This window comes from Danio aesculapii, chromosome 2, assembly GCF_903798145.1.
Source record: "Danio aesculapii chromosome 2, fDanAes4.1, whole genome shotgun sequence".
NCBI classification, from domain to species: Eukaryota; Metazoa; Chordata; class Actinopteri; order Cypriniformes; family Danionidae; genus Danio; species Danio aesculapii.
In genome coordinates, this window is record NC_079436.1 from 30,942,163 (window position 1) to 30,970,021 (window position 27,859).

The 27,859-nt window shown below is 36.4% G+C and overlaps 3 protein-coding genes across 3 annotated transcripts in view; 2 read left to right on the top strand and 1 right to left on the bottom strand.

Moving 5' to 3' along the window:
* The window catches only part of yes1 (YES proto-oncogene 1, Src family tyrosine kinase), a 54,781-nt gene extending 50,068 nt beyond the window's left edge, over positions 1 to 4,713 (top strand). Inside the window, exon 12 of the mRNA XM_056477155.1 lies at positions 1,873 to 4,713. Within this exon, the coding sequence (XP_056333130.1) occupies positions 1,873 to 2,081 (209 nt within the window). The 3' untranslated portion in view covers positions 2,082 to 4,713. The remainder of the gene's footprint in view (positions 1 to 1,872) is intronic.
* Positions 4,598 to 27,789, bottom strand: clul1 (clusterin-like 1 (retinal)). Its single transcript, XM_056477167.1, has 9 exons — positions 27,731 to 27,789; positions 15,704 to 15,844; positions 15,460 to 15,608; positions 13,288 to 13,458; positions 11,294 to 11,723; positions 9,338 to 9,460; positions 8,199 to 8,419; positions 6,091 to 6,269; positions 4,598 to 5,256 (listed from the first exon to the last, which is right to left on the bottom strand). The coding sequence occupies exons 2-9, from the start codon at positions 15,813 to 15,815 to the stop codon at positions 5,241 to 5,243; spliced, it is 1,401 nt and encodes a 466-aa protein (XP_056333142.1). The 5' UTR covers positions 15,816 to 15,844; positions 27,731 to 27,789; the 3' UTR covers positions 4,598 to 5,240.
* LOC130244655 (collectin-12) overlaps positions 26,049 to 27,859 on the top strand; it is a 67,713-nt gene continuing 65,902 nt past the window's right edge. Inside the window, exon 1 of the mRNA XM_056477177.1 lies at positions 26,049 to 26,511. Coding sequence (XP_056333152.1) covers positions 26,505 to 26,511 — 7 coding nt within the window. The 5' untranslated portion in view covers positions 26,049 to 26,504. The remainder of the gene's footprint in view (positions 26,512 to 27,859) is intronic.

Genomic DNA, 27,859 nt, shown 5'->3' on the forward strand with positions numbered 1-27,859 from the left:
GGTTTAACTTGTAACACAGATTTCTTCTTGTAAACAACATACCTGCAATTAACCATCAAAATCCTCAAACTGTTGGCTTGAAAGCCATATTTATTACAGTAATAAAATAAAAACACAGGCATGTAAGTGCCATTTGAGTTTCAAAACAATCCATGCCGATAAAAAAACAAAAATGATTTCCATGTTGGATTCTAAGTGGACTGCAATTTTTTTTAAAAAACAGGCGTTGCAATTTCGTAAAAATTGGAAATTTGCGACATCATCTGGCACTTTCGCTGTGTAAGTTTACATTGAGACTAAGACTCCGATTATAATATGATTAAAACAATGCTCTGATTAAGAGTCTACCACGTAAACAGCGATTTTTGATTACCTTAAAGGACCACAGACACTCGCGTCACGAAATGCAGAAGGCTTTTCTTTCCCTTCGGCGTGCGGTATTAAATTCCATCAAAACAACACTCTTCCACCAGTACAATACTCTTCCAATTCCTCAGTTTATCACGAGGGCATGAACAATATGCTGCTCAATGAAAATGAAACTGCCGAACTGCAGGTGAAGTCGAAAAATTACAGTTGAAGAATTATTAGCCCCCCTTTTTATTATTATTATTTTATTTTTATTTTTTAAATATTTTCCAAATGATGTTTAACAGAGCAAGGACATTTTCACAGTATGTCTGTTTTATTTTGGCAAGAATAAAAGCAGTTTTAATTATAAAAAATTTTTTAAACCATTTTAAGGTAAAAATTATAAGCCCCTTTAAGCAATTTATTTTTTCAGATAGTCTACAGAACAAACAACTATTATACAATAACTTACCTAATTACCCTAACCTGCCTAGTTAACCTAATTAACCTAGTTAAGCCTTTAAATGTGACTTTAAGCTGTATAGAAGTGTCTTGAAAAATAGTCAAATTACTGTAGTATTAACTGTCATCATAGCAAAGATAAAATAAAAAAGTTATTAGAAATGAGTTATTAAAACTAGTATGTTTAGGATTGTGTTGAAAAAATCTCCCCAGAAATTGGGGAAAATAAATAAACAGGGGGGCTTATAATTCTGACTTCAACTGTAAAAATGAAACGCCCGAAAATACATGAAACTCTGGAAGAAACGTTTTATACTGAAACTTTCCATCTAATAGTCCTTCCTTAATCTTATCCATATTTCTTTGCACGTTGAACACACGTCGGCCACAGCAGGAAATAAAAAAAGAAACCGCAACCATGTTAATTGCGTTATTTATTTATTTTTTTACACGTTAAATATTTCAAATTAATCGCATTCGTTAACGCACTCATTTTGACAGCACTAATTAGATTATATTATTTTATATTATATTATATTATACTATATTTATATTATTAGAAATTCTGTTTCTCTGGATTTACTGGATTCATTAGGTATGTGTTTAAGTAAAATTGTAATACTTTTTCTCCTATAAAAGTCTGAGAACATTTATTCAAAAATGAATGTATTGTCAATTTCAGATTTTTATTATTTATATATTTATGACTTATTTATTTCAGGAAATGACAACAGGTCAGAATAACAAATGTTTTCATTATCTGTGATTGAATATTCTGCCAAACTTCTATGATTTATTGATTTGAGTTGAGCACATAAGCCTTATTGTTATGAGTTATAAAGCAAATGAGTGTCAGTAAAAACGGAATGAGCAGTGAAAAGGTCACTGAGTGTTTCTCACACTGCTTTAGACGTCCTCTCTGCAGCTGTCCAGTCCTCTGTGGGCTCCACTTGAAGTGTCCGCTGTAATTACACACCCCTCACACTTCCTGTCTGAGAGCGTCTGGCCATACAACAGCAGGCGTTTGCACAAACTGACGCTCTATCCACTGTCTTTCAGGCATGGTGAACCGCGAGGTGTTGGAGCAGGTGGAGCGGGGCTACAGAATGCCATGTCCTCAGGGCTGCCCAGAGTCGCTGCACGAAATGATGCGGCTCTGCTGGAAGAAGGAGCCCGACGAGCGGCCAACATTCGAATACATCCAGTCCTTCCTAGAGGACTATTTCACCGCCACTGAGCCACAGTATCAGCCCGGAGACAACCTGTAGAGACACTAGCTCTACAGGCCCCAGACACTCGCCACCACGTGCTAATAAGCCACCGGGACGCTTCCCAAACCTTCCCTACACACTTGTCCTTACAGAGAGTTTCTTTTGTTGTGTTTTTCTTTATTTCTCCCCCCAGTCAAATTGGAAAAGCGCATCGGTCATATCCTTCACAGCGTGACTCTGTGGTCAGACTGTTCTCTGCCGGAGGATGTGTGAATGTGTGTATGTGTGGTGGAGTTGATGAGGACAGCATTTGTGTGTGGTTGTGTGTGTTTTTGAGCGAGACCACATCGCGCTCCTAGAACTCTGCTGGAGTGATTCCTCAATCTGCAGACAGAGGGAGCTGTGCAGCAGGCTTTGTGCTAATGGCTGGTTCACAGTTGCACAAAATCAGCCTTTTTATTGTTTTTTTTTTCCTCCTTTTACCTGTATTCTTTTTTTTTCCCTCCTGAACACAAAATCTTATCGTTAAATCAGTCTTTCTTATTTTGTTTTTTCAGTTCCCCCCCATTTTTTTTAATAGTAGTTTGAGTAGTTCATTAAAAGTGACCAATAACTGTGGTTAAATTGGTGGGCGCTAACAGAAACTCTTAGTGCCATTGTAGGGATGATGGGACAGTGGAAGTTAAAAGAATGACAGAAAGAAAGAGAGAGAGAAATGCATGAGGGCATTAGCCGTTCTGAATGTATGAGTGCTTGAGAACGTTTGCTTTTTAAAACATTATTTAGAGAGGCAGTTTTGTTTTTTCTAAAACACTTTTATAACAAATTGTGATTTTTCAATAAGATCCTACAATTACTGCAGTCATTCTCCATCTCTAGGAGAGCTTGAAATCATATCCTGGGAGATTATTTGTTTTAGTAAACATTTCTGATGACCAATTGCCATTTCAGCCAGCTGCTAATTTCCAAGCAGAAAATTATTGTACAAAAAAAGCATTATTTCATCTTCAATAATTCAATGGTAGTTTAGGAAACTCATTTCAACTGTGAGATTAAAAAAAAAACGAATTAAAAGTGGACAAATTGTGACTTTATCTCATATTTTATCTGGAGAATCGCAAGATAGATATTCTGAATTGCAAGAATAAGCTTACAATTCTGGGAAAAAGCTTTAGATTTATTTAAGACTCCGTGTATATCTCTCAATAATGACTTTTTTTTTCTCAGAAATCTTTTGTTTCTCATCTCTACATATTTACAGGCGTTTGATTTCATTTCTTGTAATTTTGAGTATATATCCCTCACCACCCAGAATTACATGTCCATTATTTACAACTAAAAGACACAGTGTTGCAGTTTTAGAGGGAAAAAAGTCAGAAGTATAAGAATTTATTTTAGAAATTTAAATCTGTACATTTAGAAATCTGAGATGGAGTCAGGGGTTCCTAGGAGAAAAAAAGTCTGAATTTGCAATTACAAGACACAAATTCGCAAGTTCGATCGTAAAAAGAAAACTGGCAATTATGAGATAAATGTCACAACTGCTTTATTTTTTATTGTGCTTCTCGAGTAATTTATCAGAGAGAGCCTTGATGAACAAAACACCAGACCTGCCAGACAGCACTTCTCCATGCTGCTGTTCACCCCGACGGCTCTTAATATCACAACTGCAAAGCCTGAGTTTCCTTTTTACCCTCATCAGCACCGACACTGCCAGGTTTGTTTTTATTTCATGCCAACACATTTGTAGTGTGGCCAACCTCTCGGTACAAAACTCATTGTTCTCTCATGTACACTCCAATAAATGAACCACAGAGATTTATTGACCTTTCGCTGACGTCAGTATATATTTCAAAAGAGCCATCATTTCTTCATCTTGACATACGAATGTGAGCTTGCTGAAATCCTTTCACACAGATGCGTTTGTTGACGTTTTTCTTCAACAGGAATCAGAATGGCAGAAACTGGTTCAACATGATGTACCACATTTGCTGCTTGCTGGAGTTTTTCCTGTTTAGGCATCGATCACTGTGAAATATTCAGGTACTACAGATTAAAACCATTTGCCAACCAAAGTTCAGTCAAATTTGTATCTAAATGCTCCCCTTGATCTGTTAAAATGGTACAAGTTTAGGAGAGAGGGCAAAATGGACATCATCCATACAGTTTTTGCACCGCTAGAACAGATTTCAGTCTTAAAGTCTTTTGAGTTTGCTCGCTTAGTGTAGTCTAAAACGGGTTCTTTTCATCCATGACAAGCAATTGAATGCACTTGAGATGAGTCAGACTGATATCTTTCAGAGGGCTAATTAGTTGGATTTCTCTCCTTTTTTGTTGTTGTGTAGCTTTTCTGATACAGAGAGAAAGAGAGAGTGGCCTTGCTTTTGTCCTTCATGTACGTGAGCCCTTTTGTCCGAGAGACTTGATTGTGTCCTGTGTGTTTATCCAGGACAACGCTAGACATCTTTCCCATCACCACCTTCTGTGTTACAAGGGCTACAGGCAAGTTTGTGCAAAACTTTTGTGTTGTTTGTGTCAAAAAGCGAGAGATGGAGAAAAAGAGAATAGTCTGATTGTGAGGTGAGAGTTTTAATGAAACGATGAGAACATTTGTTGTGAAACTATGGTTACGATTACTAATCTGAAGAATTTGTACAGTCAAAAATAAAGTTTTACGTAATGCTTTTAACCCTTTGTGGCTTTCATTTTTCATGCCATTTGTTCAGTGGAACATTTAGGTCAATTAAATTTGGCCTGGGACTTGATGGAAACACACAATCGCTTTTCGTCTGAGAGTAATAAAGGTAATGAGACTTTGTTTATGTGACTTTATCATTATTAATACTCTTTAATTATTATTTTTCCTTTTTTTTCTGTGGACTACTATTGAAATGCCCCATAATTAAACATAAATATAATAAACCTTTATAGTACTTTATAGGATTGGTAAACACACAAAGGCCTAGTATTTAATGAATTATCTAGGCAAAAGCTTTAACAATAAAAGTAATTATGCAGTTACATTAGTTTAACGATGTTTACGTGCAGTAACAAGACAGGTTTTAAATTGTAACCTGCCATATGATAACATTATTAAATGAATACTTGTATTATCTTGGTTTCTAAACAAAACACAATGCTTAAAATATAGGATATGGGATGTTGCAAGTGTGTTGTGGTTAGTGCTGGGATGAAAACCGATGACTTGTGGTTTCATTACACGTCATCATGCCTAAAAAAAGAAAAAAAATATGGTGAGAGGTTAATCAGAACTGAGCATTAGAAAGATTATCTAGTCTATAGATACATATTCTTGTTTTTGAACCAATAATCAGTCAGTGTTCTTCATGATTATTGACTTGAAGACTTTAAACTGACCCATAAGTAAAACAATACAGTAGGAGTTTCATTTGAAATGTAATTAATAATAAGATAACTTGCATTCTTTGAAATCGATTAATTTAATGAACATTCGGATCAATTAAAAAGTTTAAATGTGTGTTTTGTTTTGGCCCATATATGCCAGTTTTATTCAGAGGAGTCAGATCAAATTCTGAAACCATTTGACAAAATCACTATTGTAAATCTGATATGAACATGTCTTAATTCCTAATAGTCAAATATTAATAATGTGGTATTATTTGGTATTATTTAAAAAGAAAAAAGCCAAGAAAGATTTTACAGGAAATTTTTAGATTTGAACTAAAATGACTTTTTCTTGCTAGAAATTATGAACCACATCAATCAGATATCCATTAGCCATTTTGCAGGAAGGTGGAAATTTGTAGAATTTAACGAAAATGACATTTTCTTGAATCAACTTCATCATATATGTCAGTAATTTATAATCCTATTTATGAAATGTCTTTCAAATATGATACACAAAGCTTTACAGGGTTAATTATAATGTGGCCACATAATTATAGATTTTGCATAGGCTCATTATTGGCTGTTATTTGAGACCTGATTTATGTGCAGAGTTATTCTCTTTATGAGATGTAAAGTGTCCCTGTGAAACGTGTTGATGAGTGTGAAGTTGACATGGTTTAATTGGGAAATATCTCACCTGACCATCTGCTTGTAGATGCCCAGAGCCTCCTGTGCCACATACTGGATGAAGGCAGGATCCTGCAGCCTGAGACCTGCAGGAACGGTCAGGGTGAGAGTCGGGGAGTTGAGGATATTCACTTCCACTGTAGTGTCTGCTGCTGGACTGCTGGCGCCCTCTTCAGTCTGAGCCACCACCTTGTGATTGGACATGACCCAAATTACAATCTGATTTTTCTTTTCATTTTCTGCACATTTTTTATTTTGCACTGCTAACTGAGGTCCACTTATAATGAGGTCAGGATTTTTACAGTAAAGAACATCATTTAGAAGTAATAGGTTATTTTTGGTTCTGTTTTGACCCCCCTCATCATAACACATTATCTGTAAAGTCGTGGACTGGCTGAGACGTATGCGTATTTAAAACCTAAGAAGACCTGTGTGCACACTGATGTCCATTTACATTTTGCATGTACACTCCCTAGCCACTTTATTAGGTACACCTCACTAGTACTGGGTTGGACCTCCTTTTGCCTTCAGAACTGCCTGAATTGCCACTGTGTATGAAATGTGCTATATAAATAAACTTGCCTTGCCTTGCCTTAATCCTTCATGGCATAGATTTAACAAGGTCCTGGAAATATTCCTGAGATTTTGGTCCATATTGACATGATAGCATCACGCAGTTGCTGCAGATTTGTCGACTGCACATCCATGATGCAAATCTCCTGTTCCACCACATCCCAAAGGTGCTCTATTGGATTGAGACTGGTGACTGTGGAGGCCATTTGAGTACAGTAAACTTATTGTCATATTCAAGAAACCATTTGGGATGATTTGAGCTTTATGACATGGCGCATTATCGTGCTGAAAGTAGCCATCAGAAGATGGGTACACTGTGGTCATAAAGGGATGGACATGGTCAGCAAAACTCAGGTAGGCTGTGACGTTGACACAATATTTGGTATTAATGGGCCCAAAGTGTGCCAAGAAAATATCCCCCACACCATTACACCACCACCAGCAGTCTGAACCGTTGATACAAGGCAGGATGGATCCATGCTTTCATGTTTTTGATGCCAAATTTGAGACTCATCAGACCAGGCAATGTTACAATCTTCTATTGTCCAATTTTGTTGAGCTTGTGCGAATTTTAGCCTCAATTTCCTGTTCTTCGCTGACAGGAGTGGCACCCGGTCTGGTCTTCTGCTGCTTTAGCCCATCCGCCTCAAGGTTGGACGTGTTGAGCATTCAGAGATGCTCTTGTGCATACCTCTGTTGTATCAAGTTGTTATTTGAGTTACTGTTGCCATTCTATCAGCTGGAACCAGTCTGGCCATTCTCCTCTGACCTCTGGCATCAACAAGGCATTTGCACCCACAGAACTGCCGCTTACTGGATATTTTCTGTTTTTTGGACCATTCTCTGTAAACCCTAGAGATGGTTGTGCGTGAAAATCCCACTAGATCAGCAGTTTCTGAAATACCAGCCCGTCTGGCACCAACAACTATGAACCATTCAAAGTCACTTAAATCACCTTTCTTCCCCATTCTGATGCTCGGTTTGAACTGCAGCAGATCGTCTTGACCATGTCTACATGCCTAAATGCAACTTTACCGTCAAATATAACACTGCCTCACAGGCAAATCCTGTGTCGAGTTGTGCTCTGTTTGTACTAATCCACCGTCAGGTGACGTGAACAAAGGATCAAGTTCTCATCAACAGTTTTTCTGAAATTGCCAATAGTATCTGGATGCAGCCTTTATGATGCAAGCTGAGATTGCATCACTCAGCGATGCAATGTCAGACACAATGCACTCAACAGAGCGAGTGATGTCACTTTAAGGGGTGGGGTTAGGTGAGCCCATTAAAAAGCATTGGATGCAGCACAGATTGCACTGCACCAGGTCTGCATCCAGACCCCTCTCGAAATTGCACTGAATCTTTCCATATTCATCATTGGGTTTCTGCATAAATCCACATTCGCCTTACTTGTTCTTTACCTCCGCATGTGAAATTCAGTAGGTGGTACTTAAGGAGTTAGTGATGAAGAAGCACGTGTATTTAACTTAATAAATTGATACATGGTTATAAATGATAATACCGTGGTTCTTTTTGTGGACTTACCGTGGCAATGTTGAAGATGTTCTCAGGAGTGGTGTTGTTACTGGCGAGTTCAGCCACCCAGCCGAAGTCAGAAGCCATGTTGCTGATCAGGCTGATGGTGTCTTCAGTGTGATGCTGCACAATGCCCAGCACCTCTTCATACTGCTGCTTGGACACTTCCCACAGCTGAGATGCCTCATCCAGCTCAATGTGCAGCTCTTTGACAAGTGGGCATTCTGGCTCTCGAACATTTACAATGATCAGTAATACATAAGAGTTTTTAAAAGAGACAGATAACCCAAAAATGACAATTCTGTCATCAGTTACCCACCCGCATGCAGTTTAAGTAGACTGAAAGATTCACAATCTGGATTCAGTTCTCAAAATCAGCTCATTAACTTTCTAATTATCAACTAATAGTAAGATCATGACTTACTATTACTATCATGTCCCTTGAAGAGCTTTTGAATATGCAGCAGTATTCAATGTTTTGATGTAATATCCACTAGATCTAGGTCTCAAACTGGATTCCTGGAGGGCCGCAACTCTGCACAGGTTTGCTCCAACCCTAATCAGACACTCTTGATCCAACTAATCAAGGTGTCCAAGACTGTTAAGCAGGTGTGAGTGGAGGTGGTTGGAGCTAAACTATGCAGAGCTGCGGCCCTCCAGGAATTGAGTTTGAGACCACTGCACTAGATGGATGTGATTTCCAAAGCTGTATTTTACATATTAGCCCCCGTCTTTTTTACCATAGCAGACTTTTTTACCATAGCAGAAATAGTAAATTGTGTATTCTCCAATAGTAACTGTGTGTGACCAATTTCAGACACATCTGTGGTGTCTAGTTATAGTATAGTGAGTGGTACACTTCAGATTCATAAGACCATTTGATTGGACAGAGAAGTTGATGTGTAGAATGATGTCAAACTCATTGCTCTCCCATTGGTGAAAAGAATATATTGAATGTTTTGAATGCACATATACAGTATTTTCTTAATAGGATTGTTGTCTTTGATTTAGAGCATAATGGATAACCATGTGGCTAAGCACATTACTAACAAAATAATCTTTAGTTTTTGATTTCACAAAGGTGATGCTGCCAGAATTGTTATTTTTGGGTGAACTGTCCAGTTGATAATCAGTGTGTGTGTTCTTACCAGTAAGCAAGACTCCCTGGCAGACCTCACATTTGTTCTGCAGCTGCCAGCAACCCGAGGACTGTCTGCGCATGTCTCTGCACAGCCTCCGGGTCTGCAGAAACTGAGGGAGGAGCTTCTTCCCTGAGGTAAATACAAACACATGTAGAGAGACTCAGCTGCAGTGCTAACTGTACTATCATCCACATTATTGCAGGTTAACATTATTACAGGGTTTTGATTGGCTGTCAATATTATTAATCCAACTGGATTCCAACATTATTAGCTTTGTCATTTTTGCTAGTTTAGTTCCAGTATTTTAAGGCTTGTTCACTTTAGAATGGATAACCATATTAGCATCCAGATTAACGGACGATAAATCTCTGTTTATTAGAAGTGTGTGCTGCATTTATGACTCTCCAATGGGCAATCATTCATTATTTATCCACTATCAGTATTTGTATGATTTATCTACTGGGAATGTTTTTATCTATTTTTAGTGATTATTACAGAGTTTGATTCATCAGTGTTATTGTTATTGGCATAGCTGTAGTGATGGTATCATATTAGGTTTTCACTGATTGTGTGAACAGGACTTCAGGATCTTCATCCAGGCCTTATTTTGATATGAAGAAGTAGTTCACCTGTAATTCTGTCATCATTTGCTCAGCACAAAGATCATCAAATGAACCATTATAATGGTCAGTTTGACGTGCTATTGTCTTTCACTTTCATTGTATTTAAAATAATATTTATTTATGGACCTTTTTTCAAAGAAACAAAGGGCTCTATTTTAACAGTCTAGACGCAAAGTATGAAGCACATGGTACAAAAGCATTAAAGGCATGTCCAAATACACTTTTGCTATTTTAAGGATGGTAAAATATGGTTTGCGCCGCGGCACATGATCTAACAGGGTTGTGCTTAATCTCTTAAAGAGTTATGGGTGTGTCTTGAACATAACGTGCATCAAACCAATCAGAGTCTTGTCTCACATTCCCTTTAAGAGTCAGTTGTGTCGCGCCATAGCGCATTTGCTATTTACATGGCGGACTTTGTCAGAGGAAAAACAACACTTTACTAGCAATAAAACAGTTAAACAGACCATCTGCACCGCGAGGATAAAGAACGAGTCTCCTCCATTCAGCCTCTTTAATTTTCCTTTTACTTTTTACTCCTTTACTTTCGTGGATAGGGTTACTTTTTGTAAATATACGCATAGAAATCCAGTAGCTTACATTAATTTTGTTTGTTAAGTGCAAAGATTTGTTCTAAAACTGTTGCTAAATTCTGTTCTAATTTCCAGCAAATGAATAAATGAGCATTTCCAAAATGAGTTATATCCAAACACTCGTCCTATTTTTATGCCCCATTTGGTGATGCAGACGTCTTCAAAACCTGACAGGTGGACAAATCTAAACTTGTTTTTATTAAAACAAATATAAATACGCATATAATAAATAATACTGCTAATAATAATAACACTATACAAATGCAAATTGTCATGATTTATATTTTTGTAGAAAATAATAATTTTTGTAACATTTTAATCTTTTTTTTTCATCTGTAAAGATATTTGTGTATTGCTGTATGTCCTATGTGTATTAAGTAATGTGTAAGAGTTTTTGAACCTGCATAGGCGCATAACGAATGTGCTCTGCACTGGACTTTAGACCTGGTTTCAGTTGGTCAACGGCACAGCCTATTTCAGTTCTTCATAATAGCATTCGTGCCAACAATGTGCCTCAACACACCTCTTTTTTTTAAACCAGAACACCAATGAGTCCACAAAGTGGCGCAATTGGATTCGCTATTTAAACAACGTAGTGCAGAACTTGAAAATTAGAGTTGCGCTGGTCTAAAAATAGCAACAAATCGTGCCAAACATGTCTTGCACTTTATTGCGCTGGGTGGACGAGTAAATGATGGCAGAAATGAACTTTTTGATCAAACTATCCATGTATCACTATAAAGCACCTTCCCCAGTCTTCTCCGCAGCCTCATGAATGTCACTGAAAGCCTGTGTAACGACAGCGCCAAACTCATCCAACACACGTCTGCCAAAGTCAAAGAAGGAGTCGAGCACATCGTCCAGACCCACACCCTCCAGAAAAGCAGAGTCCAGAGCTTTGTTTTCAGGCTTGAGCTGCACTTCTCTTTCTCTGTCGTCCTGAAGCTCAGGGCTGAAGGCTCTGCGCAGGGCCTGGTCCAGCTCATGGCGGAAGTGAGAGACCAGCACCACACTGCGGTTTACCAGCGCTCCCACTTTGGAGATCAGGCTGCTGAAGGAGTCCTCGATCCTCACCACCTGCAGGTCAGGGGTCTCTGCGCTCTGGTTCAGAGCAACCTCATCCTGAGCGTCATGAGGCTCAAAGTGAGAGCTCAGTCTCTGGAAGAAGGTCTGTAGCTGTGGAGAACAGAGAAATAGATAGAACTTGCATCTCACTTTAAAAAAAAGGTACATTTGTGTAAAGTTTTGATATTTTGATTAGTTTAAAAGACATACAGTGCTCAGCATATATACTGTACACCCCTCACAAATCTCTCTTTTAAATTCAAATTTTTAATAGGAAGCTGAACAATATTTTATTTGTGCATTAACATTAGATTAGTCAGTACTGAAGCCAAATTTGGAGCTTATCTAACAAAATTACTTACAATAAAGGTCCAAAATCAAGTACACCCAAATTCATGTTATAGAAAAATATTACATACAAATTTAAAAATGAGGAGAAAATCAAGAGAAGCAAAAAAATGTTGGAATTTTATAGGTTGTAATTTATTTTTGCAATATTTTGCTTAAATTTAATTGTTTTATATTTAATTTTCTACATTTGTTTAATGATTAAATTATTTTTTTGTACGTTTAAATGATTATTATTTAACATTTGCTTCGTAAAATATAAACACTTCTCTCATTCTTAATTCATTGTACAACTACTTTTTCATCCAAGAATGCATATGGATGGATACCAGAAATCTGGTTTAATACAATCAAGTAACTGTTGTCTTCATTAAATAGATAGTTCACATGAAAAATAAGAAACATTGTTTTCTATAGTATGTTTTTTTTTACAATAGATGTTACTGGTCTCTAACAATATTTAAAATATCTTTTTTTTGTTTTCAACAAAACAAAAAAAAAATATCAAACTGGTTTGGAACCACTTGAGGGTATAAAGACAATTTAAAAATTGTGGGTTTGCTATCCCTTTAAGTACTAGTACTTTTCATTTGCTACTAGTGCTTATTCTTGAGATAATACAACTTATTAATATGTAAAAACATATTAATAGCCTGCTTATTTTTTCAATGCTAGTTTTTTTATGATACTAATTCAAAAACAAACTCATTACCGTAATAGATAAAGCAAGAGGCAATCCTAAATTATTTGGAAACCGTTACAAAAACTAACAGGATGTAATGAAGACAGGAAACTTACCGAACGTAAAGTTCATAAAGTAGCAGAAATGTTTAATCATTTTCAAAATATAAATAAAAAAAATCTTACAAGTAATAAATTACTAAAGTTTTAGTATCTACTAAATACCTAGTTCTATTATCTATTTCAATGGTGCAAGCGTCTAATAAGTCTCATGCATGTAATAAAAACGAATTGAACTATTTCATCGTTATCTTATAAGTACTAGTATCGAATGATTAAGCACAAATATTTAATAATAAGCAAACAAGTACCTGTACCTCACGAATAACTAGTATATTTGTACATAATATGTACAGGTCACAAGTGAAATACATAGCCTACTACTGTATAAACGGAATAGTTAATAACTAAGTGACATCATAGGTCCGTTTAGTGCGTTATAGGGTTCAATGGTTAGGTCTAACTGTAATTGAAAATAACTAGATTTTTTTAAAGTCCTACCTGAAGAAGAGTAATGACTACTTAGAAAACATTAGTATTTACAAAATGAGTTACTGTATCATAAATATAGCCACTTGTAGTTTACTTTGTTAGTGAAAGTGGTGAATCCACGACGGCAGTTGTTGGTGTAGAAGTTTTTGCAGGTGTCGTTGAGACAGTGCAGACACTGCAGCCACGAGGACTTGATGGACTCGTTACAGTGCTGCGCTGCTTCATTCAGCTTCTGCTCAATGCTCTGTGTAATCTCTGCTGCCCCCTGATGGTGGAAGAACACAGTCACAGCTTTACTTCAAACATGGCGAATGTCTGACTGGATTTTGTTTTAAAGAAGCGTATTCTGATCAACAAGGCTGTACAATTTAGAAATATTACATTTTACAGTAACTTTCTTATTAGTGAATGTAGTCTAAAGTAAAATGTATTTCTGTGATTCAAGCTGAGTTTTCACCGTGATTACTCCAGTCTTTAGTGTCACATGATCTTTCAGATATCAATAGGTGGTGAGTTGGACTTCATGCAGCGCTGCGCAGATCGATCGAAGTCTGTCTTAAAGCGGTGCATGCTGGTTAGAAATTTTGTCCGGATTGATGCTGCGCCGACGGCACATGACTGTCACATGTGGCATCAAAGTACCGCGACATCGCTCCGAGATAAGACGACTGATTCAGGCCGTGCAGAATCTGAAGAGCAAGTTCACGCATGACAACAGGCACGTGTGTTTATTATTGGATAACTTCCGATTCGAAAATTTTAAAACAAACAATTCACTTTTCATACCTCTCTGTCTTGTACACATCATGCTTATTAGAAGACTACACATATTTTGCTGCAGTAATCATGTTTTGTTAAATAATCTGGTTATAAAGGCTGGATTGTTTGCACAGGTTTATTTTCAACCTTTTTTATACAGACTACAGCATTCAGCTCCATGAACGATTTAAATGATATATTTTAGTGAATAACATAAATATTAACTCAAATAAGTCTTACAGACTTGAAATAAAATAATTATGATCATTGATCCTGTCACCCTAATGGTTTATTAACAAATTAAGTTAAAGAACTATTTCATTAAGTAATTATAAAATTATTTTTAGGATTATAAAATATATATTTTTTATTTCCTGTCTAGCCGTTAAACCCAGTCTTTCTGGGAAACGTCTACTTAGTGTAGCTCACTTATTTTAGGAATGTCCTTTTGTTCAATCTTTTTGGATTAAAGTGCTTTTTTGAAAATGCTTCATTATCCAAAATAATCTTAATCATTGTTTAAGACTTAATCAAAACACCTTGTTTTGGGTTTTACATGAATATATATTGGAAAGTTTTAAATCTATAAATGTAAACCCTTTTTTAGCATTTTAAAACAAGAAGTATTAGCCTAGCGTGATGTTTAAACTCCTAGAATTTGTGCTTATTGCTTTGTATTTAATAGGCCTGTTCATTTTTATGTTTATATTACCCTCTAGTTTCCCCTTATTTCTCTCACGAGTTTGTTATACATTTAATTCATAATTCCCTTATTGTTTAAAATGAACTATAGTTTGTAGAGACTGTATTCTGTTTTATTTGTAAATCTTTTGTTGTTTTAAATAAAAAAAATAATTATGATGACACCATGTAATCGGTCATCAAGACTGCCGCAACTTTGAGCCCCGAAGTGTCCAGCTGTCCGGCTTGACAGGTCCGTTTTCACCTCCGCCTGCGCTCGGCTTATCTCGTTGCTAGCCGGCTGCAGCCGCGTGCTTCATGTCGAACGGACCTAATATAATATGATGATTTGCTGCTCAAGAAACCCTTATTTTTATATTTATCAGTTGCTGCTTCACTTTTTGTGTGTGTGTGTGTGTGTGTGTAAACTGTGATACAGAATCTGTTTCAACAAAAAGATGTGAAGAAGCCATAGAGTTTTGCATAGAGGGAGTAATCTATTAGAGTGATCTTATAGCCATCTAATAATTAAATAGAGTAATGATTTAGAACCTGTAATTATTGATCATAATAGAACAAAAAATTAGCACATTAGAATGATTTTTAAAGGATCAAGTAACACTAAAAAGGTAAAAATTCGGCTTTAAAACAGATTAACATATTAAATTAACTTAATCTGTAATAATATTTGCATTTGTACACTTTTTACTGCAGAATATGCTTCTTAAAACATACTGATCCTAAACTTTTGACTGTTTATTATATCAAAATAGTATTTGATTCATAATTTTTCTCCTTGTTCAACCCAACTGACACAATGCCTGACCTTTTTCTTCTCCTCGCTGTGCCTCAGGGACTTCATAAGGTTTGCATGCTTCTCTTCATTCCTGGCCATCACCTCCTTCATTTGTTTGATTCCATACAGTGCTTTGCTGACCTCCTGATCCACCAGCTTCTCTCCCTCCAGAGACAGACCTGAAAGACATCAAGTTCCTCATATACAGTAGATATCATACCAGTGCTGCATTTATTTGTATGCCATTGATCAGTTTGTCTCAGGATGGACTCACGTTTGAGGGTGTTGGGCAATACTGGAGGAAGGGAAGTTTCAGGAGCACAATGGAAGATGCCCAAAGACGCCAGGAAAACCAGGGAGAAGATCAACACCTTCATCCTCACCATCTCTGGTAATCTCAAAGGAATAATGAAGCCTGCTCAAGAAAAAGACATATTTAAAAAATCCAAACATTGATGAAATAATGTTCCATCATCATCATTCAGTGTAACATATATCTTTGTTTAAAATGAAGCAACCTTCTTATTCTGATGCTAATAAATAATAAGTGATCAATATACTATGTATTCTATATTTAAAAATATCGGTTCCTTAATGCATTTAAGGATGTAAGAACAATCTTGTACAGCATTTATTCATGATAGTTCAACATTTACCTATGAATTATTAATATCTAAAGTTATATAATATCTAAAGTGCTGGTTAACATAATAAGTTGTGAGTTAAGAACTAACAAAAGACATTTTCATTAATGTTAACAAAGATGAATAAATTCTGTAATGGATTGTTCATGTTAGTAAATATATTATTTAAAAGTATCTAACGGACCACCAATTTAAAGTGGTAATAATATCGATTAAAATGTATTATTTTAATATGCCATTATATGATTCTTGTTCTAAATATGCCTGATCAGATTTATTATATAATCTACTATTGCACTGAAAGAAGGGTTAGTTCTCTGTAAATCATGGATAAAAAAATGGATGCTCATAAATATTGATCTGAGAAAATCTAATAAAATTGGACACATCTGGGTAATATTATATTATTTTTCATGCTTGAAAACCCCATCGTCTTTGATATAAATGCCCTTAACGTGTCTATAACTTAAATGCTTGTCATATATTCAGAACAATAGTATTATAAAATGCATTATCATGTACATATCTTTAAAGCACTCCTAAAGAGATTAAAGTGAAAGAAAGATTCTGTCATCATTGTTCACCCTTCATTTATTCCAAACCTGTTTGAGATTCTTTTTATTCTGTTTAATACAAAAGAAGCTATTTTGAAGAAAGCTGAACACCTGTAACCATTGACTTCCATACTATTTGTTTTCCTACTATGGTAATAGTTACAGGTGTTCAGCTTTCTTCAAAATAGCTTCTTTTGTGTTATACTGAAGAAAGATCCTCATAAAGGTTTGAAACCACTTAAAGGTGAGTAAATAGTCTTTTTTTTCAGTTTTGAGTTTACTGCCCATTTAAGTTCAACTAATTTCATTTAATTGAAATGGAAACTAATACTTTTAATTTAAGATTGCAGATCACATACAATAAATAGATTTATAAAATAAAAAGCAGTGTATTCTGTTTACATTTAAGGATATTTTTGGAAGTGTGTTCTTACTCTTCTTTGCTCTGTCATCAGGCTTAGTGGTTTGGTCAGAAGAGTAATGGAGCAGTAAGACCAGTGAATGACCACTGAGTGGCACTACACCCCAATCAAGAGGTGATTCTTCAGATGATGCTCACTGTTTTGTGATATTTAGGAAACTTTTGAAGTGAATCCTTTTTTTGCTTCCAGATACTTCCACTTCAAGCTAAACAACTGATCTGTGCTAGAATCTTCCTTCTGGCATTCAGGAGGCAGGATAGTCATATAAAATGTGAATGTATCAAAAGAGGTAAAGCATTCTCTACACTGCGTCTTACACTATATTTAGAGGTGTTGACAATAAACATCAACATTGATTGATTGAATAGATTAATATGTGTCAATGAAATGCATGAAGTTGCATTTGTGAGGTTATACATTTGTAGCTGAATGTGTAATAACCACATACATATCTATATATTAATTTATATATTCACATATTGCAAATATCAATATTAGATTTTCATTCATTTTCCTTTGGCTTAGTCTCTTTATTCATCAGGGGTCACCACAGCGGAGAAAAAACCCCGCCAACTTATCCAGCATATGGTTTACACTGCGAATGCACTTCCAGCTGCAACCCAGTACTGGGAAACACCCACACACTTTCACATTCACAATCATACATACACTATGACCAATTTAGTTTATTCAGTTCACCTATAGCGCATGTCTTTGGACTGTGGGGCAACTGGAGCACCCGGAGGAAACCCATGCCAACACAGTGAGAACATGCAAACTCCACACAGAGATGCCAAACTGATCCAGTCGGGACTCGAACCAGCAGCCTTCTAACTGTGAGGCAACAGTGCTAACCACTGAGCCACCATGCTACCCCATATAAGAATTTCATAACTCATAATAATACAATTCAGAGAGGTTATACATCAAAACAAAAGTGAAATATTCAAGGAATGTTAAAAAGACACCAGAGGTGCTCAAGTTCACCAGCTTTACTTCATGGCTGGCCATCTGTTGTTCTAAATGAACACAACAGAGCCATCACATTTGGCAAGTGGAAGTCAAAAGCTAACATTGTAAAGCTGTCACATCATATGTCATATGTCTGGTAAAAGAATCAGCAAATAATGTTTTACCATTAATATTTCTGTCCTAGTTTGATCAGCAGGGTGTTACACAACATTATTTAAAATGAGGACGTGCTTTTAAATCCATCACATCACATGCTTAAGTAATTAACGAGTAAAGGCCACAGCTCAGTTTATACTTCACATGTAAAATAATGACATCCTCCTATAAATAATGACACCCCAGCATTATCTGTAAAGTCAATTTACATGCCTAATTGTTGTTTATTAGATCATTCATTTATCAACGTGACACTTTATATAATTGATTTGCATAGCTTTGAAATCCACTGTGATCATATAAACAATCCCATTCACTCAAAAATAATTGTTCTTATTAGAGATTTTTGGTTCCATGAAGAACATTTGGCATTCGTGAAAACTTCACAAAACACAAAACGTTCTTTGTAGAGGAAAAAAAGTTTTAAAATTATTAAATGTTTCTCCTGCTAAATAAAAATAGGGCTATTTAAGATATATTTGAAGAACTCAGATGTTTCTTTTGTGGCATCACTGCAAAACCTTTTAATTTTATTAAATAAAAGCATACTAGCTAATTAAACGTGTATTTTATTTGATAGTAATATAAAATAATATGGTTTTATTAATTAACCATACTATGTGCTATGTTATATTATGTTATAAACCGAGCTGTGTGTCATTATAAAGATTACAGGAGCAGAACTCACCAGAAATGTCCTCCTGATGTCTGGCTATGCAGTGTGATTGATGCTGTGCAGAGAGAAGGTGTGTTGTTTATCTCTACCTGAGCTTCTATTTATGCCTAAGTAGAACCAAAGACGATCCAATTAAAGCATTTAGAGGTTGTTGCCATTCCAGAAAATAGCTTTTGTTCTGACATACTTGGTGTACTTAATCATACTTAATCATTTATATGCATCATTCTGAACTGATTTTTCTGTCCGAATTTTGTTAATAATATTTTTGTTGTTGTTTTTTATTTGTTTACTTTTTTGGTCACACTTTATTTTGATGGTCAGTTTTGTTGAATTTAAGTTACATTGCATCTACATGCCAACTAATTCTTATCAGATTATAAGTAGACTGTTAGGTGGGGGTTAGGGTTAGTGTAAGTTGACATGTACTTGCACAGTTTCTTATAGTCAGTTAAATGTCTGTTGAAGGAGCAGTATCAGCAAATAATAGTCAAATGAAGCATCAAAATAAAGTGTTACCACTTTTTTGAAGTTTATACCAGGATTATGTTTATATCCAGTAACACTGTTTTGCAATATAAAACCTTATTTTTCTGTATAAATGTATTTTTAAAAAGTCGGCGCCAAACGCCTAGTGGTTAAGTGCGCCGACATTTATTATAGCACCATGATGCTTACGGCGACCCGAGTTCGATTCCCTGCTCGTTCCTTTGCCGACCCTTCCCATCTCTCTGCTCCCAATACTTTCCTGTCTGTAACCTTCACTATCTTAATCAAATTAAAGGTGAAAAACCCTTAAAATAATTAATAAAAAATATTTTATTCATATGATGGCAAAACTGAATGCTCAGAAGCAACTACCTTTACATCTGTATATATACATATGCACACACTTATTTCAGCTAGTTCCTGGAAAATGATTTTAATTTAGTGTAACAAAATAACTTAAATGAACAAAAAACAAAACAAAAAAAACAAAACTAAACAAAACTTGACAAACTCAATAAAATTATAAAAACAAACTAAAACTAAAATGAAAAGAACAGTTACTCAGTGTTTCTAAAAACTTCTTTTACTTCGATGTTTCATTAAAAAGTTGTTCTGGCTTCAAACTTTAGCAAAGCACATGAGAAAGTCAAAATAGTTTTTCATCTGTATCTCGAGGTTTAAAAAGGTCTTGTCAATCGAGTGTACATAACAGAGGAGAAACTGGCAACAAAGACGCAGTGTAGGCCCACATTCTCCTAACGTTTCTCATTAGCGCACCATGTCCTTGTAAAAGTGCCCTCTCTTCAGGGCTTGTGACCCTGAAAATAGTATTTTCAAACCTCTAATGAGAACCAGCAATATGGGCCACTGGTATGTCCATCTCTGCTAAGTCTAAACGCACCTGTTTCTCATAAACCTATCTGGACCTGTCATGCTCATCCAGTGCCAAAGACCTGGCGGCTGGCACAGCAAAGATGAATTGTGGGTTTTGTGAAAACAGAAAACTCCAAATCATGGAATCAGGAATGACAGAACATGCAAAGAAAACATTGAAACGGACCCCTGGCTGGGTCAATTGACATTTCTGTATGGAGTTAGCATGTTCTCCCCGTGTTGGCATAGGTTTCTTCCAGGTGAATTGAATAAGCTAAATTGGCCATAGTGTATGCGTGTGAAAGAGTGCGTATGGGGGTTTCCCAGTGTTGGGTTGCGGCTGGAAGGGCATCCGCTGTGTAAAACATGTGCTACACTGAAAAAAATTATGTCTGCAAAATTTTTACAAACAATTTATTTGTGTTGAATTTAAACAAACAATGTTCAACCTAATTTGTTTGATCTTTGAATCATTTTTGTCAGTGAAGTTGGCTGTTCATTCTGCTATAGTGACCCCTGATTAATAAAGGGACTAAGCCATAAAGAAAATGAATGAATGAATGATAACTAAACTGCATCATGCACTCTCAAAAGTGTCAGGAACAACCAAAAAGGGGTTTTCATAGTGATGCTAATAAAAAAGTAAATACTTTTAGTAAAACTGCTTCAGAGAGACATTTTTCATAGTGTGATAAGCATTTTCATAACATAAATAAATATATATTTTTACGTTTTAAAGAACCATTTGTGGAATGAAAAAGTTCCACGGATGTAAAAAGTTCTTCATGGAACAATCCATACCATAAAAGAACATTTATATTTAAGCGTATGATAACCCCAATAACCATTTTTTCTCCAGAATTATGGTATGTTAATATTGGATTGGCTTCAAATACTATAAGAGTGTCTTCCAGAATCAATTTGGTTCATTTATATTGCTGCAGCAACTGATATTTTGGTAAAAGCTATGCAGGGTGTCCACTGGGTCTTAAAAAGTCTTTTTTAAAAACAAAATTTTAGGCCTTAAGAAGTCTTAAATTCACTGAAATAATGTGTTGTAGGTCTTAAATCATTTTAAAGAGGTCTTTATTTTGCTTTGTCCAAGTAAAGCTACTCAGTCGAGCTGACATCCATCCAATGACCAACAATACATCTTAATAAAACCTACAGATATAGTTCACAACAGCTGTTAAACGCTTTAACAGCAAATTCCCCAAATTAAATTCCCTAAAGTCCCTAATCAGGGGAAAGAACTTAAAACAATTACAAGATTCCTCATGATAATACCAAGCCATTAGAAAACAATCCTTAGTCTTTAACCCTGAATAAGTTTAAGTTTACTTTCTTAATGGTCTTAAAAGGATCTTAAGTGAAGTTTCACAAACTAATTTCGAGAGGAGCACGTGATAGGATTGACTACAACTGATCCCTATCACTAATCACTAACTAGCCAATCGGATCATTCCAAATTTAATATAAATATCCAGCCTAAAACGTCATTTTTCATCTTCGTTTTGGAATCCCACATAACCCCCCCCCCCCACCCCACCCCACCCCCAATCCCAATCCATCCCTTCTCCCTCCTCCTCAATTCTAAGTTCGGGCGACATGGTGGCTCAGTGGCTAGCAATGTTGCCCCACAGCAAGGAGGTCGTTGGTCCAAAAGCTAACTGAGCCAATAGACACTCTCTGTGGGGAGTTTGCATGTTCTCCCCATGTTCGCGTACTCTGGTTTCCTCCCACACAAAAAACTTGCAACATAAATTAAAGGCACAAGCACCTAACGCGCAAAATTAGCGGTCTATTCTTGGGAAGTTATCGAGAACTACCTGATCTCGTATCCCTCCTAATGCTTACCAACCAGGGGGGAGTCCTGGGCTCATCTATCTCTGAGCTCAGGGTTCTCTCCCGGGACAGCATGCCAAACCTGCTAAAATAGTCAAGCATTATCTAAGTGTGAACTCTTGAAATCGTGTTTGATGAAACCTGCAGAAACCCTGTTATGGTTAATTTCCCCAATTTTGAAATGTATAACTGTGATAACTCATTTCTTCTGTAGAAGAACTGTATCTGCCCCTTTATTTTGTTGCTGTTCGTGCTACCTTTAAGACAATTCTCAGCTTCATCCTATTGACCAGTCCAGCCCAGTGCTGTCCTGTCCCGTATGTGCTATGAGTTGCTTGCTATAAATCTTTGTGGAATCTTACCTGTAGAGTGGAATCTTTCCTTGTGGAGTCTTCAGTCAGTCTACCTGCTACTTGAAGAAGGAAGTCTACCATGGATTTTTCCCAGATCCACCCTTGCTTACTGCTGCATGCTAATGTTGGGTTAACCTGACATTGGTTTTTAATGTCCGTCTGATGTTTGGATTAGTCAGTATGATGTTGCATTCTGGAGTCAGCCTGATGATTGTAATGTCAGTCTGAATTGGGTTTTGATGTCTGCCTGATGTTGATTCATGATGTTACTCTGACATTGGGATATGACGTCAACATGACATTTGTGACCATACCTGCCAACACTCCCGTTTTTCCCAGGAGTCTCCCATATTTCAGACCCATCGTTTTGTCATTTCTCCCGGAAAACTCCCGGAATTTCACCCCTTCCCCCAGTCCTCGGCATTTTGGTGCAATCTATAACACCCCCGGATTGCCGAATATTCCGGCTGTTACCCGGTGCGTAGGACAGACCAGGGGCACTCTTTCCAGGTTGCTCCACACACGCTCTCACTTTTCGGTATTTTGGTGCACACATCCCTAACCCCCCACCCTTTTCAGAGACAAATGTTGGCAGGTATGTTTGTGACTTCAGTCTGACATGGTTTTCTGATATCAGCAACTTTAAACTATGGTTATTTTTCAAGAGTTTAACAGAAAATTGTCAAATAAAACTGGATATGACGCCTGCACTGGAACAAAAGCTTCATGTCACCCAAAGTCAGACTAACGATGAAACTTTCATTCATTCATTTTCCTTCAGCTTAGTCCCTTATTAATCAGGGGTTGCCACAGTGGAATGAACCGGCAACTATTCCACCATATATTTTTAGCAACGGATGCCCTTCCAGCTGCAACCCAGAACTGGGAAACAATGAAACTTTCAGATTCTAAAAAACAAAATACTAGTTATGTTTTGACATCAACCAAATTTTCATTTGCAACCAAAATTCAGTCTCTTTAGGGTCTAACATCAATCTGAAGCCTTTAGGATCAGATTGTTTAAGTTCTATAACTGTAGCAAATGGAAACGATGATTACTTTTTTAAGAGTTTCAACGTAAATTGTCAAATAAAACTGGATAAAGCACCTGCTCTGGCACAAAAGCTTCATGATACTTGAGGGGGCACATAAAATCAGTTAAAGGCACAGCAGTGCAGCTTTAATACATTGGAGTTGCTTTTTGTATGTTAGTGTTTAGCCTTGTTAAATTAGAAAAACACTTGAGGTCAGTGCGGTGCTAAACTTGTGTGGTGCAACGGATCACACCATTCTGAACAGTCCAGCAGGATATAAAATAATTAATCATGGATCCCTGTGGCAAAGGGATTTAGAGAGAAATGCAAGGAAAGAACAAAATGAGCCATGTGCTTAATAAAGCTGAAAGGGTGGAAGGATTGTGCAAGCAATTTTGAGCGAAATCAACAACACAAAGGACTTTTTACTTGGCTGCCTTGGGACAGAGGCAAAATGCTGGTATACCTCAGATAATTGTTAGCACACACTTAACATGTTTAAGAACAATATTTAATAACACTTTCCTTGTATATGGAGTATTACCAAAAGTGATTTTATAGACCATTTTGAGGGACATAAACAAAAACAATGGTCCCAGCATATTACCTGTTGTATATTTTTAATTTCTATAACTTCCGAGAATCCACAAAGAGCCACATATTGATAATTATACTATGACCGCTGTTTTAACATTAGGTTATGATTGAATTGCCTCTTGTTACAGTTATGAAATAGTTTAATAACAAGCAGGAAATGTTCATGGGCCAATGACCACACTGAAATGGTCTATAGGAAGCTTCATTCATTCATTTATTCAGTTTCTTTCAGCTTAATCCCTTATTTATCAGGGGTCACCACAGTGGAATAAACCGCCAAATATTCTGGCATATGTTTTACACAGTGGATGCCCTTCCAGCTGCAATCCAGTACTGGGAAACATACATACTCTCTTGCATTCACACTTATGTACTCAATTCAATTCAATTCACTTCACCTTTATTTGTATAGCGCTTATACAATGTAGATTGTGTCAAAGCAGCTTCACATAAAAGGTAACAGTAAATAGGGACAGTGTAATTACTGTGGGGACAGTGTACTGTGGGGAAAAACGGAGCACCCGGACTAAACCCATGCGAACAACGGGGAGAACATGCAAACTCCACACAGAAATGCCAAATGACCCAGCTGGGACTCGAACCAGTGACCTTCTTGCTGTGAGGTGACAGTGCTAACCACTGAGCCACCGTGCCACCCAATTGGAAGCTTTTATAATGCAAGTAATGTGTATGACTAATGTTTCATAAAGTAACATTTGTTGAAAAAAGAGACAAAACAATGCTTGATCATCATTCAGCGCAACATATGTCAGTAATAAAATGGTCTGTATTTACAAATATTTAGCTAATGATTGCCCAAAAAAGTCTTCACCTGGTTCAAAGCAATGCTTTACTGTATATGTACTGCTCAAACAATTAAAGGGAACTCTTGGAGTTACATTATGTTGTTTAAGTGTTCTCTCTTTTTTGAGCACTTATTTTTAAGACTGCATTCTCATATAAATGATGACAGAAAAGAAGAGATTGAGATAAAAAAAAAACAGCCTGATCTCACAAGAAAATGTAAATATTTTCTGTTTTGTCCGTTTAGTGGCTAATTTGTACAAAACCCCATCACATTTCACTGTAGCTGGTGACCAGTGTAACTTTTTTTGTCTTTAGTGACAAGCTCCACTGTGACCATAAACTGTGACTTTGTTCTCTACTAAAGGATACAATTTTGATCGTGTTTAATGCATCGAATGACATGACCATTACAAATTTTCAATATACAAATAAAATATTAAACTTAAATGTTAAGTTTAAACCTAAATCTTAGGGCTGAAACAACTCAGCATTTTACAGTGTATGGCTCAGACAGGGATAAAAAGGGGTTTTCAAGCAAAAATAAATAAATGTACAGCTTTACTTTTTGAAACATGAAGAGTTCAGATGCAAAATCCTCTAAGCGCCATGTGAAATTTTTCTCTAAATTGAGCATTCTTTCCTGGCTCCTGTGTGTGTTTAATCATTACACTTTCATTGCAAATAATAGGTTTTTGTCATGCCTTTAAGGTGAAATTATAGAACATAAACTGAACTCTTCACATACAGCTTTAATTTGTTTTATTCAGTTTAATAATAATAGTTCATACAACAACAACAACAACAAAAATCACGATGCAGCCCCAAAATAAAAAAAATTAATCATCATTTTAAATTTATTTTGCTTCACGCTATTTATCAAAAATCCTTATAGGCTACTGATATAGAACTTTTAGTCTTCATACAGCATCCTTATTATAATAGTTTTAGAATAGTCTAAAAGTTTTACCAGAGTTTTAATTAATTATTTTTTATTTTACTCTGAAAGGAAACCTTAAACGTCATAGCATAATCTAAACCCATGCTATATTTAAGTAGGCCTATATTTAAGGCAATGTTTTCTACGCTGGTTCTTATTACAGGTTAAGATTTCATAGTATTTTAGGACTAACAATAACTAACTCATGCAACGTGTTAGACCCTCCCATGATCCAAGAGGAAGTTTAACTCCAGATGCGGAGAAGCGCGTTCAGAGCTTCAGTAAAGGAGGCTGGTGCTGCTGCTGCTGCTGCTGCTGCTGCTTTCACCTGGGTTTTCTTTAAGAGATTCAGCCCAAGAAGAAAACAAGTGAACTAACAGACACCCTGTGGACTGCCAGCTCTGGTTCTCGGGTTGCAGCCAGCAGGCAGAAGAGGACGCATCCTCATTCACCTCAAGTGGATTTCCATCGTGAACACGCTCTCATGGAGGGAGAGAAAAAGTGCGCGCGTTGAGCAAAAGTTTGTTGAACATTGTTCGCGAATTGTTCCTGTAGTTTTACAAGTTTAGCGCCAGTCACAGGGATTGAAAAGACTACGCATGTTTCAGGTGGAATACTAGTGAAAGTTCAGCGCTTATTCTTGAGTCGGCGCTTTGTCATGAGATTGATGTAAAGGTTTGGCTCGTGACGGAACGGTGTACCTCAGTTTGACCACGATGAAGGGTAAGATGCGTTTCTACGTTTTTAGCGCTGTCTTTTTAAGACAGGTCTCTGGAGTCTATCCACGCGTTTCTCTCTTCAGTTTTCTGCTTTTCTTTCTCTTGTGAGAGGAATGTGTGTTACTCCAGTGCACGAAACATCTGGTTGCGATTAACTGCTCGTGGTTTGTAAGGTTGGCGGCTTGTTTGGCTGAACTGCCACAGGACAGCTGAATAGCGGGATCTACACGCACAGCCTTGTGTTGATGACCTGGCTATTGTGTGGGATCTTCCGTGACTTGCTTCATCTTGGAAAAAAAGGAAAGAAAAGAAAATGCGTAGCCACGTTTCAAATGAAACATCTGGCAGGGTGTGAAGAAGCTTTTTTTCTTCAAGAGATGAATAACTTCTGCAAAGTTTCTATTCAGCTTGAAAGAGTTTAACATGTTAATGTTGGGTTACTCATTTATTTATAATTAAAGGTGCACTCAGTCATTTTATTTGTAGCATTTTTACTTGATTTTTGTTATTACTTTTTCCATAGGCTAATTAAAGTAATAGTTCACCAAAACATACTCACGGTTGACACAACCTGCTTCAAACTTTTGCTTGTTTATTTATTCTGCTAAACACAAAAGAAGATATTTTAAAGAGTGTTTCTAACCAAGCAGCTGATGGTCCCCACTGACCAACCAACGATGTCAACTATTGTGTTACCAAAATGCATCACAATATCTTCTTCTGTGATTTAGAGAAGAAGAAAAAAACTATAGGTAAGTTTTACACCGAGAAATTAACATCTTTTTCCAAAATCTTGATTCTTATATGATGTATATATTAAAATAACGTGTATCAAAAGGGTTTTTATGATTATACATGAAGTGAGTCCATCCTTAAAGATGTTGAGGTCACATGATCACTGTCAATCAAGGCTGTATCTTGAGCAGGATAGTGTTTTATAACATATAAAGCAAAAGTACCGTATATTAAAGGAAGTTCTAGGTGTAATTCTCATTGGTAAAGTAATCTTTTGTGAATAATACTTTGAAATATCCACACATTTGCATATCAGCTTTGAGTCATCGCAGCCTTAAATATAGTGCCATTTAAAAGATTTATTTTTATTAACAGTTTAGAACTGTAAAATTCAGGGACAAAATGCCTAGTTTGCGTATCTAGATATTTTCATCAATCATTCGAGATTTCTGTTGTAAACAGTTGAAATATATAAATGTCAATCTTACCTCTGTTTTAACAACAAGCCAATGCTTCGTGGTTGAATTTGTGCCCTGCTTTGATGAACTGCACGCTTCAATTTGACATTGACGAGCACTGTTATATGGCTGAAACTGTACTTCAAATACAGCTATATT

What these genes read in the sequence shown, in the direction of transcription:
- clul1 (XM_056477167.1), bottom strand. Translation starts at nt 15,815, where the DNA reads ATGGTGAGGATGAAGGTGTTGATCTTCTCCCTGGTTTTCCTGGCGTCT. An exon ending in ACAGCGAGGAGAAGAAAAAG is followed by an intron (nt 13,459 to 15,459) that starts GTCAGGCATTGT and finishes TTCCACCATCAG; the next exon opens with GGGGCAGCAGAGATTACACA. An exon ending in TCACCACTTTCACTAACAAA is followed by an intron (nt 11,724 to 13,287) that starts GTAAACTACAAG and finishes TGTTCTCCACAG; the next exon opens with CTACAGACCTTCTTCCAGAG.